General features: G+C 36.6%; 1 protein-coding gene across 1 annotated transcript in view; it reads left to right on the top strand.

The window, feature by feature from the left end:
* The first annotated feature begins 9,899 nt into the window (after positions 1-9,899).
* Positions 9,900-20,963, top strand: part of LOC132092605 (cadherin-2) — a 51,194-nt gene continuing 40,130 nt past the window's right edge. Inside the window, exons 1-2 of the mRNA XM_059498907.1 lie at positions 9,900-10,173; positions 13,137-13,245. Of these exons, the coding sequence (XP_059354890.1) occupies positions 10,126-10,173; positions 13,137-13,245 (157 nt within the window). The 5' untranslated portion in view covers positions 9,900-10,125. The remainder of the gene's footprint in view (positions 10,174-13,136; positions 13,246-20,963) is intronic.

Here is a 20,963-nt window from a genome sequence, read left to right as displayed (position 1 = left end):
CTCATTTCTCAATCACTCCACCGGCCTCGCTCGTTCCCACATCCCTCGTAACAAAAAGAAATACCATTTTCAAGAAATGTTTAAATATATTGAGACAGAAATGTCATGTGGTGCAACCATCAAATAAAAAGTAAAAATAACCTATTATTTTTTCATTATATCTACCTTTGAATAAATGTGATACACATATACACAAATTAAATATATTTAATATATTTACATTAATAAATATATTAAATATATATGTTCTTAAACAGTCAAACCACATTACATTTCACACCCTGAATACCGTTTTCTTTTATTTACCCCCCCCCCCCCCTGCATGTTGGCCTAATGAAAAATTATTTGCCAGACAAACTTTTTATTTATTTATTTTTTTTTATTAATGATCAGTGAGGCAGTTTTGTTACCATATTTTCTTTTCTATTCATATCTATAATGATCCAAGATCATTAACAAGCTACTTGATAAGGTTTTAAATTCAAGCATTGCCCTCTGGCATGTTTGATTTTATATATACAAAAAAAAATATTAGTTTTCATTCATATATTAAAAACATGCTCATCATAAAAGAGGTGTTTTGTGGAAGAGTTGTAGTCATTGTATGTATGAATTGCATATTTTAGATATGTTTCAATAAATTAATTAATTTGGATAAAAAACAAATAAGTATCTTATCATTCTCCCACACATAACACAGTTTTGTTAATCCAGCTACAGTCTAACCACAATGAATTCGGAAGTTGCTTGTGAAATCTGAATTAAGTATAGAAGTATGTAACAATGAGATTTAAGCACTGAATCCTCCAGAACCTCCAGCACTATGTGCAGATTTTGAAATGCTTATGACAGACATCACTGTCTTCTCATGCTGCCTGGTGTTTTTTTTTGCCTCTCATTTGCATAAACTTTAGCGTTTTCTCAACTTTTTAAAGCTCAGTGCTGTCAATCCCACAATACCCCACATGTGCCTGTCACTCAGCGCCCATAGAGAATGAACTGAAAATGCCTGCTCAGCTCTGCACCAGTGAACACGTACTGTTAGCCAGTGACCGAGGTCAGTGGTCAGAGGCCTTATCAGGATGTCTGAATAGGCTGATAACAACCAGAAAGTCTGATAATGCCAGCATTTTGGTCAGGTTTAGTGGGTGTCTATGCAAGGAGCTAAACTGCTAATATTTTCAGAAAAAGGTCAAGTGTAAAGAAGTATAAGAAGAACATAAACAAAAGAAAGTGGTGGTATTGTTACAAAATCAACATGCACAATAATGTTATAGAATTGGTTAAGCAGCATCTGAGTGTAATATTTGTCATAATATATATGAAACCTCAAAATGTCATAAAGTGCAACCATCAAGCAAAAAGCATGTTTCTCTTTGTGATACATGAATAACAATCTTATGATATATATTATATAATAATACATATATTTAATATAAATGACACTGAGCAGTCATTCCACATTTTACAACCTTAACTACTATTTCCTGTTTATTTATTTTTTTCTGAATGTTGGTCACATCAAGTGACTTTGAATTAGTAGACAGACATTATTATTATATATTTTTTTCAATTATTAATAAGCTGTGAAGCAGTTTTATTTTTATTTATATGACATTTTTATAAATGATTCTAAAAAGTAAGCACTTTTTCTTGTATTTCATTTTGATCATGTGATACATGTGAGTGTATACATTTGTTATTAAATATATTTATTATTTTTATATTTAGTTTTTGGTCAGTCATACCACATCACATTTCACACTATTTAACCACTACTCTTTCCTATTTAATGCTTTTTGGTCACATTAAATTACTTTACATTGGTAGATGGTCAAAAAAAAAATATTTCTTTCTTTCTTTCTTTTTAGCGACTTTTTCATCATTATGATATCAAGAATCACCCTCATATATATCACCCTGAGATTATTATTGCAAATGTGCAATAATACTATATGCTTGGTTCAGCAGTGTATGAGTATAATAATAATATTTGTCACTTTTATATATATGATCTTCTTCCTGTAGGTTGGTGGTTAAATGATCTTTATCCCCAAGGCAACTCCTAGTAGCCTCCAGCAATAAGAACAGTGTTTGTGTATATCTGTGCAGTTTCATTGCTTAGCACACTGAAGCCTCCTGAGCTCATCTCTAAAGCTCTCAAATCACAGAGAAACCATTCACGTGAACAATGAGCCTCAGATATCAGCCTTAAATAAACTCACATACAAGTTTTGAGACTTTTCATAGATGTATTTTCTCCGTGTTTAGACCTGTTCCACGTCTCACAGAGAGGCTGACAGAATGAAAAGCTCAGAAGAGGGAGATGTGAGAATCCTTCACCTAACCTCAAAGCTACACTGATAATTAGGCTGAAGAAAGGAGTGTGTAAAGTGAAGAGGAGAAAAACAGGGGATCTGTTCCTTTTCTTCACAGCTCTTTTCTTGTTCTTTACTGCTCCGGTGTAATTATCTGCTCAGAACCCCATTCCATCTACCAAAACCTTTTGTGAGCAGGAGTGTGCTAGTCTACACACACTTATGTGTATGAGAGCTCACCAACCTCCAAAAACAAGTCACCTCAATACAGACAGCTGAACTCCTTTGCACAAGGGTAATTAGGCTCATCGAGTGAGAGATGCAGAACAAATGGGTACCATCATTAGCGAGGCAACAGAAAGGAATAAGAAGAATTATGGCCAGTATATAGTAGGCTTAAAGAAATAGTTTACCCAAAAATTCAAATTTAGCATTACATCACTTGCTCATCAATTCATCCTCTGCAGTGAATGGGTGTCATCTATGTAAACGATTTTTTAACATGATGCATAACGTGCATCGATGTCCCAGACATTTAAATGAAAATGAAAATGAAATCTCAACAAGTGCTTTTCAGATTCAATAGAATGATTTTAAATAAAAAAAATTGCTGTATAATTTTAGCTTGAAATGCTGAAAACTGTAATTTTTTAAATTTTAAATAGATCCTAATTAAGCCAAAAAACAAAACAAAAAAAACACCTTAACAAGAAACATTTTTTACTGCATAGGGTTTTTGAATTTGCCAAGCAGTTCTTTGGAGATTAAAAATGTTGTTTTAATGCTAGGTGTCAGCATATTCAGGTACAGTCAAACCGGTATTGCTGTTATCAATAGACCTTAGTCAGTGTAGCGCCACAGTTAATTTCTGACAGGCATGAAACGGGGATAAGAGGGATAGAAGTACAGTGCGTTCAATGGATTGTACAGTTTAAATTTACGGTTTACACTTAAATGTCCTTTCGAAAAAAAAGGAAAAAAAAACAATAATAATAAATTCAGGAGACAAAAATTCAATAAAACACTTTTGAAAGTTGTGAGATGGTGAAAATAGCATGATCTAGGAGCTTTATTCAGGGCATGCCATTGTAAAGACTACAAGTCTATGCCTCACAGCCTGATAACATTTAGCTTTGTCATTATTCTGTAGTGATAGAACTCTAGATGACTCTTTTCGCTGTCATGACCTCTGGCAAGACCTCTGTTTGAATGAGTGATGTGAGTGTGACTGAACACTGTCTGACTGCTTCTGCTTTTCAGCGTTTCTATGTCCAGGGTAGACAAGTGGACGGAGAAGTTGTTCTGATACTATCCTTTAGCAATTGATGTGTGTGTGTTTTACAATCAGTCGACTCATGCCTAGTATTTGATCATCTGCTAATGAATGTGACAGGCCAATATTGCACACATTTTGTCAGATGGTAAAGCAAATCTACTTCTTGTTTAATATACAAAGACGCAAAGAGAGGCAGGTGAAGGTGAGCTCGTCATATGAGCATGGTTATGAAGAGCGGAGAGTTGAATACATGTGCATTTCTGCAGCTCACTCATACATATAAACCTCTGTGACAGACACTTGACATTTTGATCAGAACTGTTCATAGAGTGCCATCATTGTTTTTTACAGTCAGTATAGTTTGATACTTTCTTAGACTGACTTTTAGGAGATTGTTAAGAAGCCTTTCAAACGGGATTGTCTATTCTAGTTTTTTTAGTGCTTCGAGGCCTAAGGTGAAGAAACTCAAAAGTAAGCTGGAGGAAATCCATGAAAAGAAAAACATGCTTTGGTGGAAAAAGGAAAGAACTGGATTTAGAATGTAGACTATTAGACACACTGTAGTAAAGTGTACAAGAATGTGACCCCATTTAGCTCAATGCGTGCACACACACACACACACACACACACACACATACTCAACATGCAGAGCATCTCAAACTCACTAGAAAACACACAGTGGCATGCTAATGAGATAAGTAGGAGATCAGAGCTTACTCATAACTTACCTCATCTGGGAACAATCACTACAGAAAAAGAGAAAAAGGGGAACGAAACTGAAGTCATTGACCATATGTAGCTTTAATGACATTTAGTATTAAATGGATAGATAAAAAGAAAATAAATAAATAAATAAATAAAAATCTGTTATCATTTATGCACATCCATGTCTTCATTTTGTTTTGGACCCCAGTGACTTTCACTTTGGGACACAAACATTCTTCAAAATATCTCCTCAGGCCATCCAAGATAAGTTTTGGTCTTCATCAGAACAGAATTGGAGAAATTTAACATTGCATCACTTGCTCACCAGTTGATCCAGTGAATGGGTGCCGTCAGAATGAGAGCGGATAAACACATCTCAATAATCCGCAAGTAATCCACACCACTCCAGTCCATCAATTAATGTCTTTTGAAGAGAATAGTTTTGTGTTGCTACCAGCTAAAATATGAGTCCTCTATCCATAATGTTGCTTTCTCCAGTGAAAATGTCATCTTGTCTCAATCGTTAATACGTGAAAACAGTCCAAACCTTCTATAAACTTATGTCAGTGAATTTTGATGTGAGAGGATAACAGGGGATAATTTTTTTTCACTGGAGGAAGCATGATTTTGGATTATAGACTGAAGATAAAATGTCTTTAACTTGTTTATCACAAACATGCAGCTTTCCATTTCACAAGATGTTAATTGATGGACTGGAGTTGTGTTGATTACTGAAATGCTGCTGTTCGAACTCTCATTCTGACGGCACCCATTCACTGCTAAGGAACCATTGGTGAGCAAGTGACATTATAATAAATTTCTCCAAATCTGTTCGAATGAAGAAACAAACTTATGTGCTTATTCACATGACAATCACAATTTCACACTAGTCCTCCTCTTTAAAGTAGTTTTATTTCTTTCAGTTGTTTAGAGGTAAATATCCACTTCATCCAACACTGTTTATTCTCTCTGTTTTTAAGTGTATCCCAATACTGTTTAAGGAACTGATGAACCGCATCAGATGTGTCAGAGAGAGAGTGATCTGAACAAATGTGAATCGATTTACCCTTTTGTAAAACTGTTTGACCAATTCACTGAAAAGAAAGAACCAAGTCAAAAGAATGATTAATTCACAAATAAATGGCATCAACTGTTCAGTTGACAAAATGTAATAGCTGTTGAAATATTCACACAAAAAAACCTTCCTCAGGTCAGCTGGAGTGCTCATAGTACTGCATTCACCACTGTTTGGAATGGTAAATGATGACAGAAAATGATGACTGAAAACTGAAATAACGACTTTATTCAATAATTCCTTTGTCAACTGTATTATGAGGATGCACTGTATTATTTCAAATCAAAGCTAAATACATGTAGAAACAGTGGCACAGATGACACAGAAGAGCACACGCAGCATGGTGATATGGAGTGACACAAAGGAGACCGTTGACAAAGGAATTATTGAATAAAGTCATTATTTTTGTTTTGTGTTCCTGTCGCTTCATATAACCCAGATTGCACGTCTGATGACAGATGAAGTATTCTGACAATGACTTTTCATACCTTTTATGGACCTTGACACTGTTATTTACTTGTCACTCTACAGGACTCAAGTCTCCAGGTTTTCATCCAAAATATCTTAAATTGTGTTCTGAAGACGAACGGGTTTGGAACGACATGGGGGTAAGTGATTAATGACCAAAATTTCATTTTGGGGTGGAGTAACCCTTTAAGACTGTTTTCTATGAGACATTAAACTAGAGAAAAGGATCTCATATAAGCTCTTATGATACATACAAAAACACTCTCAGCTCAACCTTTGGCCCTAATAACTGTTAAAGTACTCTAATACATCATATCCATCTCTCAGTGGACCAATGAGACTCTGTGTCCCCATTCAAAAGCCAATCACCATGAAGTAAATAAATAATGAGCTACAGTTTCCGGCATGTCTCCTGCATCATTAATGCATGGATTCTAAATATTTCTAACTCATGGGAAGACTAGATAATAAATCTCCATGTATCCGTATGGGACAGTGTAATATTTGCACATTTTCACTTTATACATATAGCAGATGCTGCAATTCAGCATAACTCAGGACTCAAAGGGACGCCAGGGCATGAAAAACATAGTCTGGTTGAAATATGTTCAGGGCATGGAAAATGTAGTCTGGAGGAAAACAAATTATTTCTGTAGTCTGTAGGGAGTCTGAAGCTCAACTGAGGGCCAGCCTACCATGAGGAGTGATGGCTAGTTAGCTATAATGCTAATGCTTTTTCCATGACCACAATGCTTTTAGCATTGCAGGAGTACTGGACTGCGTCTACATACAGTATGGATTTTGAGAGGACCTCACTGGTCATATGTTCCCAAATTACTCATTAAACAGCTAAATAAGTGTGACTATTAAGTAGTCGCTATACGTAATGGGACAGTCAATTTCAATTTCAATGAATTGCTATTACTATTGTCTGTTAAATTCTAGTGCACTTCCTGACAGGGTGCAGAATTGCTGTTTGAGTTTAAAGAAGTAAAATTCAAATTAAATCAAGGATATTATATTTAACTAAAATTAATACTATAAACAAACTTAACATTAAACAATTTTTTTTCAGGAACAGATAGCATTTTATTTAGTTTATCTTCATGTACTAAAAAAATCTATAACTGAAATAAAAATGTATTGATATAGGCATTTAGAAATGTTTAAAAAAGATGAAAACAACAAAAATGACTTAAATAACTAAAATTAAAATAAAAACAGATATTATAGAAAGCACATTTTATATAAAAAAAACACATACAATAGTATCTTAAATAACACTGAAAGTAATAAGGTTTAAAAATTATTTTCTATTCAGCTGCTATAGGTAAAGGTTTAGGTTTTATAAAAAAAAATTATATCATTTTATATCAGTATTTGAGTTATTGAAGTTACTTAAATATGAAGTTACTTAAAAATGTGTTCATTTAGGTGCTGTATGATATAATTAAAATATTTTTGGATGAGTTAATTGTTTTGCCAGTATTAATTCAAAGAAATGGATGAAAAACAAAGGTTTTATCAGGATGTATGCATTTGTTTTATGGCTGTATTGAATTTCTTCAAATAACAACAACGAAAATTCTTCTTCTTGTTACTCCCATTTAAATTACAATTTGACATCCTGTGGAATGAAACCAGTTGAATTCAAATTCACACTCATTATATGGACGAATTGTGCCTACTTCTGCAAGGTAGCACTTCTATATTAACTTTTCAGAATATTATTGCATCAGGTAATGAGCTGATAGAACGTAATAAGGGTTCACGAAGCAGTTTCAGTTTCCTTAATGAGATGGAAGGAAGATGATATTACAGCAAATTCTTGGTTTACTGTCCAGGTAACTTTAAAACCTCCCTTAAGCCTTTACAAGATATCACTCGTCCAGTTCTGTTAGTATACCAGTCAAATATAAATTCAAAGAAAAAATAACAGTGCCAAAGACAATACCAATCAAACATACGAATGTGATGAAATTCCCAGGTAACACCAATGTATAAAGATAGGCTTTGTGAATACTTTTTTTTTTTAAATTGTCATCATTTACTCACCCTCATGCCATTCTAAACCTGTATTTCTTTCTTTCTACAGAGGAATCCAAAAGGCCATTTTTTTTAGGTGAATATCCTCATTTTTTCATAATGAAAATAAATAAGCATAACCAAGCTTTGTTTTAGCTTTGTGTGAGGACCTGACTGAAATTTAGTGATTATTTTTTAAAAATAATAATTCCCCCTGTTCCACAGAAGAAATCAATTACTGAGGGTTTTGAATGAGCAAATGGTGCGATTAAAATTTATGGAAGGACTACAGGTTCCCCTTTGTTCCTCCTTCTTTATCGCTTATCTCTCTCGCTCTCTGTCAAGGCCAACCTCTCTGATGTCACTCAGACAGACCGGCAGCTCCACAGTTCGTGTGTGTTTGTGTGTTTCGGCCCGGTCCGGTAATGATGAGCAGATGGTGGTGCACGCTGATGACCGGAGACTCTCTCAGGGCGCGCAGGACATCTGCTCCGTAGACATTCGCTGCTGTTTCCCTGTCCCCGTCCCTGCCTGTCACGACTAGAGACGCAGTTATGCCCAGAAGACAGCAGTGGAATAAGACATCACCTGAGCAAATTCTCTAATCAAGTTTCAGCACTGTCATATAATCCATTTACATTGTCAATTCACTGTTTAAGATTCACAGCATAAAACAAGCATAATTTTCCCCTATCTGATACTCATGAGATTATGGCATAACTAAAACAATATTGACCTATATTGAATTACTTTATCTGAATTTATTACAGAGATTGCTGGAGTACTTGATTCTGACTCTGATCTTGAAAACTAATGTATACATAAAGGTTCTTGGTGTTGATGGTTCTCTTAAAATAAAGGTTATTTTTGGCATCTATGATTTCCTTTGTACAAAAAGTTCTTATAGTGGATTATTGTATTTATTGTATTTTATTTATTTTTTTAGATCTAGTTCTTCACACTTTTAAGAACTGTTCACTGAAAGGGTCTTCAGGGAACCCTACATATATATATATATTTTTTTTTGTTCTTCTACACTCTTTAAAACAAAGTTTGTTTATTGGCATTGATGGCTTTATCATAGAGACTTAGGTTTTATATTTATATATATTTTTTTATTTTATTTATTTATTTATTTATTTATTTTATGCAGAGTGTGGAACCCAAAAATTGTTCTTATATACTCTTTAAAACAAAGTTTGTTTATTGGCATTGATGGCTTTATCATAGAGACATAGGTTTTATATTTATATATATATATATATATTTTAATTTTTTTTATTTATTTTTTTTATGCAGAGTGTGGAACCCAAAAATTGTTCTTCTATACTTTTTAAAACAAAGTTTGTTTATTGGCATTGATGGCTTTATCATAGAGACTTAGGTTATTATAATATAATATATTAAAATACTATTCACACTGTTCACTGAAAGGTTCTTTGTGGAACCAAAAAAGAAAGGTTTTTTTATGGCATCACTGTGAAAACCTCTTTTTGAACCTTTATTTTTAAGAGTGTGTGGCATTGCTGGAAAATAAAAAAATTCACAGATCTTTATTTGTATATGCTACTACAAATGCTGTTTCGTGTCTATGCGTCCTAAAATATCCCTACGGTCATTAAGGCAAAATAAACTCCCAACTCATCTGACATGAATTTGTTTTAACACTTCTCAATCTCTCCTCACATAATAAAATAATTTGAACTCCGATTTCAAGTGCACATATTCATTTATTTTTTTAGTAGATGAACTTCTTGAGGGTCAAGATCACCTTTTTAGATTTACTGTGCATCATCCCTCGCATGAGGTCGTGGATAATACTTTTAGAATTACTAACACGAGATTTTTCATGTAGCCCACCAGCATGAGACATTAGTGGTTATTGATGGGTTGGGTGGGGTTAAAGAAAGAAGCTCTTGCTTTTGTTGTAGTGAAGAAGGCGGGGTCTTGTCTTCTTCGATGCCCTACTTGGAGGGAGACTTCCGGAGTCTGGAAGGGGTGACATAAGGAAAGGAGCCCCCTCTCATCGCAGAACCACTGAGCGCGGCTAGAGGGCGCCGCTGAGAGCGCTGCTCTGCCGTTGAAGTGCGCGAGCGAGCGGAGCCTCAGTACCAGACCGAGAGCAGCACGGATCAGATCCAGAGAGAGAAGGAGGGGAGATTCTGTCGCTACATGCCGCCGCTACATCACGGAACATTATAACACAGCGGAAAACGGCAAGCTCTATCGGTGTCTTCACAAAGGACGGAATTTAAACGATGTACCATTCGGGAGGCGTGATGCTGGGGCTTCTCGCCGCTCTGCAGGTAACATTGAGGGTCCGAAAAGCGATGTGCGCGCGGGCACGAGCTGCGCGTTGTAGCGACGCTGCTTTATGTTTGGGCTTTGGCGTGTTTGCTGTTATTTATATTCTGCGGTGTTTGTAAACTGCGGAGGAATTATTGGTGTGCGTTTATTGGTCACAATACAAATAAACGATTTTGTTAAGTGGTAGTATATTTAAATAGGGAGATAGTGTCTAGATCAAATTCAGCATTATGAGATCTTCGGTTTGTCTCGAATGGGTTAAAGACTTCATGTCGCATCTAATTTGCTTCCTATGCAATTCTACAGAGTCTTTCTTTTTATTATTCTTGCTTCAGAAGTATTCACAGGAGGTTTGGACTCCGTGTGCGATGGTTTTGTGTTGTGTAGCCGTTAGATTGTACTGGCAGCCCCGTTTAAACCGTCCCGTGCTGAACCGGAGCCAGTCGCAGATGAATGCGGGGTTTCAAACGCGCTCTCGCTTCTTTTGGCACGAGATAAAAAAGTTGCCTTCGGGGAAGTGATTAGGTCACAATGGTCCCTTTCCGACTGATGAGACTAATGTAACAATGATCAGTTAATGAACAGCCCATTGAGGTGTCCTCTTCCGCTGACTCTGTCTCTTTTAGATGTGCAAATGCGAAATCTCACGGTGAACAACGGCTCTGTGCGTAACCCAAATATGACAAATCGCTCTGACCCGAATCAGAGATCGGAGAAATGAATCGTGCGGTCAGGTCTCCCTCTGAAATCTGAAAATGCAGAGTCCAGTGGTAATAAGATTTGAACGCAGGGAACAGTCATGTTATGTTTCCATCAACCCCGGATAAGGAATTGCGAACAAATTGTAATGTTATGATGGAAGCAAACGTGTGAAATCTGCATGTCAATAAAGTTAACATTTGGCCATCGGCCATTTGGCCCGGGTTTCAATGTTTTTATTGTTTTTGTGGTCTGCAGTAGGCAGAAGTTGAAGTCCTGGCCTCGTAAATGTCTTATTGCGCCATGTTTTTAAAGTGTAACATTAATGTCGCATTTTACAACTGTTTGTGTGTGATTTAAAGGTTCCACATGTTTAAAAACCCGCTGCTGTTTGATAGCGATGTCCGATTGTTAAACGAGTCATTATGTTGAGTCGAATCTTTCCAGTGAATCATTTGAACCGGTTCTTTGAGCGAATTGGGCTGCGCTGTTCTCGAGCCAACAACTCACTGATTCATTGAACCGAGAATCTTCCGATTCGTAACGAGCCTGTCAAAAATTAAACGCACTGGAAATATGTTCAACACTAGATTTAAGAACAATTCACATAAGATACAATTCGCAGTTGTTTAAAAAAAAAAATAACAACGTTGTTTTAAACAGAAACGTTTTCATCCAAGAGATAAACTACATCATCACCGCAACAAACTGAACTAAAACACGTGTAATTAACAGACGTATTAGTAAAAACATAATTAATATAAAGTTTAGAGCATGTAATAACCAACACCGTAATGTCAAAAGCCAAGTTATTATTATTATTTTTAAGATTCTTTGAAGTGACCTGTTCGCGAAGAATAATCACTGCAAATTTTTAAATAGGTTTAATTGTAACTTCTAAACTCAAATCTCATTGTCATTTAATCTCAGGCATTATAAAGCCACAGTGACAGCGTCTTTATCTGATCACCGTTGGTTTTATAGCGTCTGCTGCCTCTGATTCTTCATGTCAGCAGGGCCGCTGGTGCAGCTCCATCTAGAATCATTCGCTCTGTGTGGATGTGCAGAGGCAGCATATTGCTAAGCAATTGCTGACAGGACAGTTTAAAGTCAAATTTTCAAACACACCCCTGTAGTGCCAGCTTTATATAGGCGTTCTGCAGATATATCATCAGCAAGGCAGCTGGGGATGACGACATCAAAAACCTGATCAGCTCATGGATGATTATGACATTTGTTAGCACAAATGCAAATGTTGGATGGGTCGTTGTGTGTAGGACATTAAATCAGCATCCACTGAGCTAACAAGTAAATTAACATGTTTGATAAATTGAATATGGGGCCATTAACAAACACAGCCAGCGGTCTTCTTCAAGCCTCTGATCTTATTCCAACACAAAGAGGCTGTTTCACACTGGACGTCATCTTTGATCTTCTCAAGCCTCTTTTAAAAAACCAAATTCACCTATTTGCCTTCACTGAGACCCTGACTTTGGGTGTCATATCAGATGCTGTTCATGCTATTAAGACTGAATGATTCAAAGCTGCTTGTTTATTTTTCTAATTAGATAAGTCAAGATTCAAGAATGAATAAGGCTTTGTCCTGAGCAATAAATGATAGGTGTGCGTGCCTGTTTTAAACGTAAAGCCTAAAGGAGGGTTTATGACTTGTCACCGGAGTGCTTTCGCCAGCTGCGTGAGTGTGTGTTTGTGTTTTTATGTGATAAGTGCTCCACCAGACCATGCCGTTCAAGGTAGAGTGTGTGTAGCCTGGTCATCTCTGCTTTTCTAACGTCTCGCCCTCCTGACCTCATCAGTCTAATTACACCTACCTCAAAATAACAGATGGCCAAGTGCCGGAGGGGGAGGAGGTGAAAGAGATATCCCTTGCTATCCTTGAATGAGGAGAAATAGAGCAACGCAGTAAATCGTCATGCAATGAGCCTTATTTAATTTCGCTGATCTGCTGCAAATTAGCGCGTAATCGGTGAAAAATACAAAAGCATTGGTAATTCAAAGAGTTCATTTGGAGCGTGATCAATGGACTCGGCGGCTCTGGAAAGTCTCATCACGGTGCTTTTCTTGAGCAGAGTTCTGCCTCATTTCCTCTGTTTATGGTGAAAGAGCGTGATCGTTATGTCCATCGATTCCTCTAGGGATTCTGGATATTTGGCTCATGCTGTGGTGTAGGTTGGCCCGTGCTGTTTATTAATCACCATTAATCGGGGGATTTATTTGTCTGGTGCTTTTGTGTTCTTGGCAGGTGGCAGTCCAGGGCACGGGAGCGATGCCATGTCAGCCGGGTTTCACCGAGAACGAGTACAACGTCATGACCGCCGACGTCATCACCGAGGGACAAGTTCTGCTTAAAGGTAAACAGAGATGTTTGCATTTATTCTCCTAATGAACGCCAAGTGAACTGGTGCGGCAAAGCTCTCCCTCCCCAGGCTTCGGTTTCCACCCTGATTCTGTTGGGAAGAGAAAGAGAAAGAGAAAGAGAAGGGAGGATGGGGGAAGGGTGGGCTTTATGTGAAAGAATGAGATAGGGGGAGGGGTTAAGTATTAGGGTTTAGCAGGGGGTGTTTATAAAGGGGGATATGTGTGTGAGAGAAAGAAAAAAGCAGGAGGAGGAGAAGAGCTCAGTGTTTTGGTGGTCTGTGTTTTGAAGGGTCACAGTGTGAAATATTAGAGGGGCTGAATCGCCTACTCCACCATGCTTGAAACCCCTTGTTGTGATCAATAGCATTGATTAGACCGGCCCGTATCCATACAGTCAATCGATGGCACAGATCCCTGTCAGCCATCGCAATACATTCTGTCAATCGGGCAGGGGCCATGTTTGTGCTGCGGTTGTAAACTTTGGAGGCCTTATAACATCCGCGCGTCGCGTCTAATTACAACTCCGTTAAAAGAGCATAACTATATGTTTTACATTTCCAGTAGATAAAGGCCCATGGCTTGTGATTCAGTCGAAATGTTATAACTAGATTAGTGATGCAACAAAAATAAATAGTTAAGTTGTTTTGCATAAAGCCATCTCCTGATATTTCAGCCCAACAAATGTTACATAAAAAAATAAAAAAAAAAAAATATGGTGGGGAAACAATTTTTACTCTGAAACTTATAGTAAATTTCCCAAATAATTACGAAGAAATAACAGGTAATACATTGAAATAAAGTTACAATTTTTAGTAGGAAGACTTAAAAGTATTTTCTTTTACTCCAATAAACTATTTTACACTTGTAGCTTCATTTGTGGTCACACTGAAATGCGTCCACAGAGCTGACATGTTTACCTGTTGAAGATTATCCACGTTGTGTCAAAACATGCCATCAGAGACACGCTGATTTCGACCCTAAAAATTCTATTTAGACTGAAACCAAAACTGCTTTTTTTTGCTGTTTCGGCGGAATATTTTTGGGTTGTGCGTCACGAAGCAAAATATTTTTGTCCCAAAGAGCCTTGGAGTTATTCTTTTTCTTGTCTAAAAGTGTTACTCAACTTCTAACAAGCTACATATTTTTAGAGTGAGTCGTTGAATATGAACAGACGGTCGCAAGCTGTAGCTTTGTGCCTCTTGAGGTCTATTTGCGAACTGTGGGACACAAACACACGCACACAAACCTGTGACAATTACAATAAAAGTGATAACACTTGCTTTAAAATTCACACTGAGAGTAGACATATCACATCCTGATAGGAATTTCCCAAGTGAGTGTGTGTGTGTGTGTGTGTGTGTGTGTGAGTCAGGAACTGCTGATAGCCAAGTTGTTTCGCGCTTACAAAGACCGTTTGACAGTTGACTCACTGATTCACTTCTTATGTCCTTTTCAGTGGAAAGGTGAGCTGTATCGCATTGGCCACACAAACACAAAAGCGGCTCTCGTTTCATTACCATTTCAGCCTGTATGGTTAGCAAGTCAATGTGAACTCCGTTACGCACAGTGCCTTTTGCCAAAGGACTCAAAAATGTGCTTCCCATCATCATCCTCCCTCCCCCTTCACTCTTTCTCCATCTCCCCCTCCTGACCGAGGAGAGGAGTCTCTTGTTAAACATGAGGTGGATGTTTTGTGTCTCTGACATTCATTCATCGCATCCTTTTTAGGCAAATGACTTAGAGCTGAAGACTTTCTCTTCTCCCCTGCAGCCTCTCTTTCACTCTCTCTCCCCCTCGGTCCCTCCTTTTCTTTTTTTAGTGGGACATAGGTATGTACACTTAGTACATATGCTGTTTCACTGAGCCCACTCTGTGATTCCTACCCAAAGAATGTGCTTATGCATGCTTTGCTGCTCTAAAAGATTTTAATTCCTTCCTTTGGGTCTGGAAGATGTAGATACAAAGTAATTGTTTTTTTTTTTCGACTGTTATTATATTTCATTATTTGTACATGACAAAAGCTATTTAAAATGTGTAATGTAAGTAATAAAATACAGTAAACATTTAGTTTAACAAAATCAAAGCATGTTTTTCCATCTTATTTATTAAACATTCAAACTAACAGCGATATTTAGATTCATTTACATGTAATTATATAAAAGTTTTTATTTTATTTTGTTTTTTGAATGCACTGCCATTCAAAAGTTTGGGCCTTATGATCACAAAGGCTGCATTTATTTTGATGGGAAAACAGTAATCATTTTAAATAATTGTTTTCTACTGCATATATTTTCTGATGTAATTTATACCTGTTACTGCTGAATTTTCAGCACATGATCCTTCAGAAATCATTCTAATATGCTCATTTTGTTTCTTCGGTCATAAAATTGTTTTTGTTGTAATTATTATTGATGAAAAAAGTTGTTGTGGAAACTGGGATACATTAATTTTTTTCAGGATTCTTTGATAAATAGTCATTCATTTAAATGTCAATATTTGCAATAGTTTTATTGTGTCCCTGGTCAATAAAAGTTTCTTAATTTTTTACTGACTTTTTAGACCTAATGTGAGTGGTAGTCTTTAAAGTTTAAATCTAAAACTTTCATATGAAGAATTTAGTCTACTTTAGTCTCACGTCCTTTTTCAGAAACCCAATGGCCAAATAAAATGCATGTTTAAATCATTGTGTTATTCAAGTTGCTTGGTTTTATATTGCCAGCAAAACCATCTGAAACACATCATGGATATTCATGGTATCCACAGCCCTACATGCCAGTAAACCATTCTTTTTAATCCTCTTCTCCAGCTTTCATCTGTTTTTCTTTTCTTCATATAATTCTTACATCAATTCTGAACAGAGATACTGCTTTGAAGTTTTAAGGAAAACTTGTTTTACTAGAGGAGTCATTTTGTAACATTTTTTCCCATGAAATACCTTACTCAAGCCTCTTAACCACTGAGAATGTGCACTCCACAAATGTCTCTCTCTTTCTCTCTCTCCATGTCCTCCTTGTGTTCACAGGAACCTGTTTTTTACCTCGTTTGATCTGTTTTAAAAAGGAGAGAGCAAATGATCAGAGGACGATGCAGTAGGTGAGAGGTGATTGCCGTATTGCACGCACCGTGCCGGAAGGCGGTGTTGGTTTTTGATTGCTTCCGATCAGAGCGAACAAAACCCAAAACCTCAACTCTGTCTGTTTTTGTGAACAAGTTAAAGAGCCGAAAAACAATAATGAGTCAACACCGAGGGAGGGAGAGAGTGACAGAGACAGAGTGGCTTTTTTGTCTGGCCCATGTGAAGGCTGTTGGTCTCTGAGATTGACCAATCAGAACACGGCTCTAAGGTCATCAGCATGCGGGTCACTGCCCCTCAATGGGCTGACTGAGGTGGAATTAAAGAACGGTTACGGGAATGCAGAGAGCAAGGGTGAAAAATAAACACTGAGAGAAAGAGAGAGGTAGATTTGGGGGGTGGACACACACTCCTGGTGCTTTGTCCCTTCAGTGTTTTTAAATTTTAATATGAAGTACCTAATGAGCTGTCTAAAGATTACCAAGCACGCTATTGTCTTATTTGTTCAGGCACTGTAATTCTTTGTTGTGTCCGTATACATGTGATAATGAGCTGACATTTTTAATTAACCAAAAAAGAAACCTAAAAACCCCGGGTGAGAGGAAGCTTTGCGAGAATGGATTGTTCTCTACTTAGTTCAGTCAGTTCAGTTCAGTTCAGTCCTAATTTGCCCATTTACTTGAGTGACAGAGCGAGTCACCCAGTTTGGCCTTTGCTGTCATAGGTTTTAAAGATCACATCCAATGACTTTGCTTTTTGCTTTCAGCATTTACTCACCCTCATGTCGTTCCAAACTCCTGTGTCTTTCATTTCCTGTGGAACACAAAAGAAAATGTTTAGATAAAAAGTGTTTTATTTTTTTCCCCTGATACATTGATGTCAATTGTGTCCATTTTCCTGTGGAACAGAATCATATTGATTTAGGACAGTTTTAATTTTTGAGTGAGCTGTCCCTTTAATAAACCATCTTCACAATTCTTTGAATGCAACAGGAGGGCGGGACATGCTTATTTAAAGAGGTAAAGTAGAACAGATGAGAGTAAAACGTGACCTCTCTAAAGCGTCAGCTCTGATCTTCATACAGTCAAACCTCTGGGCTTGACAATCGCTCTCTCGCTCTCTCTCCCTGTAGGATTTGGCCACATGGACTTCATTAGCCTAAATCAATCTGGCAAGACATAGACCCTAAGAGCATTGATCAGATCATGCATATGTGAGAGAGCTGATGCATGTGAGAAACGAAAGAAAGAGAGAAGAAAGAAAGGAGTATTCCTTGGGTAGTAAATCTGGGAATGACAGAAAAATAGACCTTTGGATGTTATAGTTCAATATTAATTCGAGTGGACTTTACCAGACATACCAGGATTACTGTGGACCACGAGATCTAGTACTCTCTCATTAGTGTCTGTGGGTATGTGCACCTGTTAATGTTGCGCTAAATCACTGTAAAAATCTCAGTTTCAGCACCACAATGTTTCTTTAGTCAGCCGGTCTCCAGATTTGGTGTCGCTGGGGGAGGCGTGGAACCCATCCAGTGTGACATCAGCCCTTTCCACAGATATTTTTAGAGACGTGCTTTGCTCTAACAAATAAGCTGTGTTTTCGAAGAGTAAAGAATGACATCAGACACAAAACTGTGTTGTGATGGTTATCTTTGGCTGCTCATGGAGCTGGATTGTAGTTTTGGCAAAGCTTAAGCAGGGATCAACAAGAAGAATTTTTTTTCTCATGGCTCAGTCTGGCCAGTAGATCAGATTTGTACTCGTCCTGCCAACATTTTTGCAGGCCCCACCACACATAGGTTTTCTGTTTTAAGCATTTTTTAAAACAGCAGTGTTAAAAAAAAAGAGTAAAATAAATCTATTTTAGGTAAAGATTAATATGATATAAAATATTATATAATATAGATTATGAGCAACAAATGTAGTATATAAATAGTTACATTTTTTTATATTTTAAATATTTTATAAAATTATTTTAAAAACATGGGAAAAGTATTCACAAGTCGTAGTATTACCTTTCTACATATTTAAGAAAATGTGAATGTAAAATGTACAATTTATTATAATTAAATGTGAATGTACTTTAAAATATACATTTAAATATAAAATATTTTAATATATTTATATTAAATAAATATAAATAAACTATAAAATTAATATCAAATATAAATATATTTTATTTAATTTAAAGTTATTTAACAATATAGTTAATAAAAATGGAAAAATTATTTGTTCATTTTAGCCCATTCTAACTTTTGTAAGACTCAAACAAGCAATAGCATTTACATATTTAAATGTGTTAAAAAATATTATTAGAAAATACAATATATTATAATTCAATAAAATAAAATATTTATATAAAGCACAATATATTATAATTCAAAGATATACATATATTAATGTAAATATTTATAAATAAAATTAATTTTATATAATAATAAAACTATATATTGTAATAATATTAATAATATTTTAATATTTAATATTTTTAATTTAATATTTCTTTATAAAATAATAAAAAAGTTGACACTAACATCAGCAGAGTTCAACAATGTTTAGTACGTCACCAAAAAAAAAAAAACAACAACTACAAATAACTAACATAATATGTAGTGACAGTGCAACAGTGGGCCAATAGAGCAAGTGACTGTCCTGTCAACTGGCCCAAAACTTTCTCCCACTGGGCTCGAGGCCGTCTTTATTGTTGAGCCATTTTTTCAAGGCACTTCAGGGTGTTGGAATGCTAAGTAAACAACACAGAGTCATTCTGTCCTTCTCTATCTGTCTCTCACATGCACACGTAAGCCCCTTTTGACTGTTGGGGTTATTATTGGGTGCTTTGGTGTCATGGCAACTGGCTGATTCCATTCTCTCAGACTTTTTGTTGTCAGAGGTCAGGTGACCCAAAAACTCTGTTGTCTTTGATTTTGCTCATGACTTTATTTCTCACACGCATACACAAGCACTCACACACATGCTTTCAAACGACTACGCAAGTTCATACGGGATGGCCTAGTTTCCTTAGTTATGATGGTTTCCTTCCCACTGTGCTGACCATATTGGATCGAGGGGAGAGGAGGGGTGGAGAGTGAGACACAGAGGAGAAAAAGAGGGAACTTGGGTGTGGTTTGAGTTTTCATAGTAGAGGATTATTGATTGTTGAACAGAAGGCATTGACATCATTTATGCAGTAATGGTGTTTAACCCCAGGAAACGGGTATTTATGTGGCATTTATGCTAATCATAGCGTGGTTACGCACTGAGCCTTTGAGATCTCCAACAGATCGCGACTCTTGCTCTGTTTCTGAGCGTGTTTGAGTTAATATTTATGCAGCACTGGCTGTAAAAGGCTGTTTTTGTGTGTTTGGGCCTCAATGTGTCATCGTAGACTGACCGCTGCTAAACAGAGCCCACGGTTCAGAAGCCCACTGCTCACGATCTCTCCCACACACACACACTGGTCAGTGCCGTTGACCTCCACATGCCTGGAGTTTGCGGTTGGGTGCATGCCGAGGTGACTGGGTGCTGGAGCGCTGGGAGAATGCGGGGGCGGCTGAACTACACTGAAGTCTGGTTTCAATCATCAGGCCAAGGCAGGGGCTTTCTGAAGAGAGCATGATTGAGAGATATGAAGGTTTTATCCAAACGCTGAAGTGGAATGGACAGCACAGTCAGGGTTTAAAACAAGATGGTCAACTAGTCAAGAACAAACTAGTCAGTTAGTGAGGACTAGTTCATCTAGTTTTTTCTTTGATATTATTATTATTTATTATTAAGAAGAAGAAGAAGAATATATTTATTAGTTTTAAAATAAATTTATAGAAATGTATATTTTAGCACTCAATATTATAATTCTATTCTTTAAAAAATATATAACTACTAATCTTTTTGTATTCTATTTTCTTTTCATTTATTAAACAATTAATGAAAACAATATATATATATATTAGGCCTGTCACTTTTGTGAAAAAATAATTTTTGATTTTTAAGACAAGTCTTCATTGAATCAATTTTAAAATTGATTTTTCATGTCTAAAACAATAAAGACGTTTCCTTTTTCAACGCCAAATAACGGACAAATGTAAAGAGAGCGCCAGAAATGCACAAGTCAGCAATATTTCCTATTTAATGGCATGAAGTTTTGTGCAGAATAACAAACAGCAACAGGAGTGCAACATTCTCGAAAAAATATATATGCAGAGGGGACGAAATCTCCAAGATTATTTTAAATAATGATTCAATCCATTTCAAACAACTGTTCAAAAAATGAAACTTTAAATGGACTTGAGAACAGGCCATATGTGTTTTTTATTGAACGTAACTGACACTTAGGCTAGGCGGCACTAGGCAGGCATAATGAAATGCGCAAAAAGGCTAGGGCCATTACAAATTTATTGGACAGGAAAACAAGTCAATCAACATTTTTGGGGTCCAGAGCAGAGCGTTTTTTATTCACTATATTGATATGTCCAGTTGTTGAGAAGACGCGCTCCGAACACACTGATGTCCCAGTGACACTCAGGTACTTCATTGCCAGCTGCGCAAGGTGGGGGTATTACTCCCAATTTTCAAAAGCTGTCAGCTGGCAATGGTGACTCCTTTTCATAACTCAGCATCTCCTGTAACTAGATGCGCG

This window comes from Carassius carassius, chromosome 18 (assembly GCF_963082965.1).
Source record: "Carassius carassius chromosome 18, fCarCar2.1, whole genome shotgun sequence".
Lineage (NCBI taxonomy): Eukaryota > Metazoa > Chordata > Actinopteri > Cypriniformes > Cyprinidae > Carassius > Carassius carassius.
The sequence above is the reverse complement of the archived record's forward strand: the minus strand, read 5'-3'. Positions and strand labels throughout refer to the sequence as shown.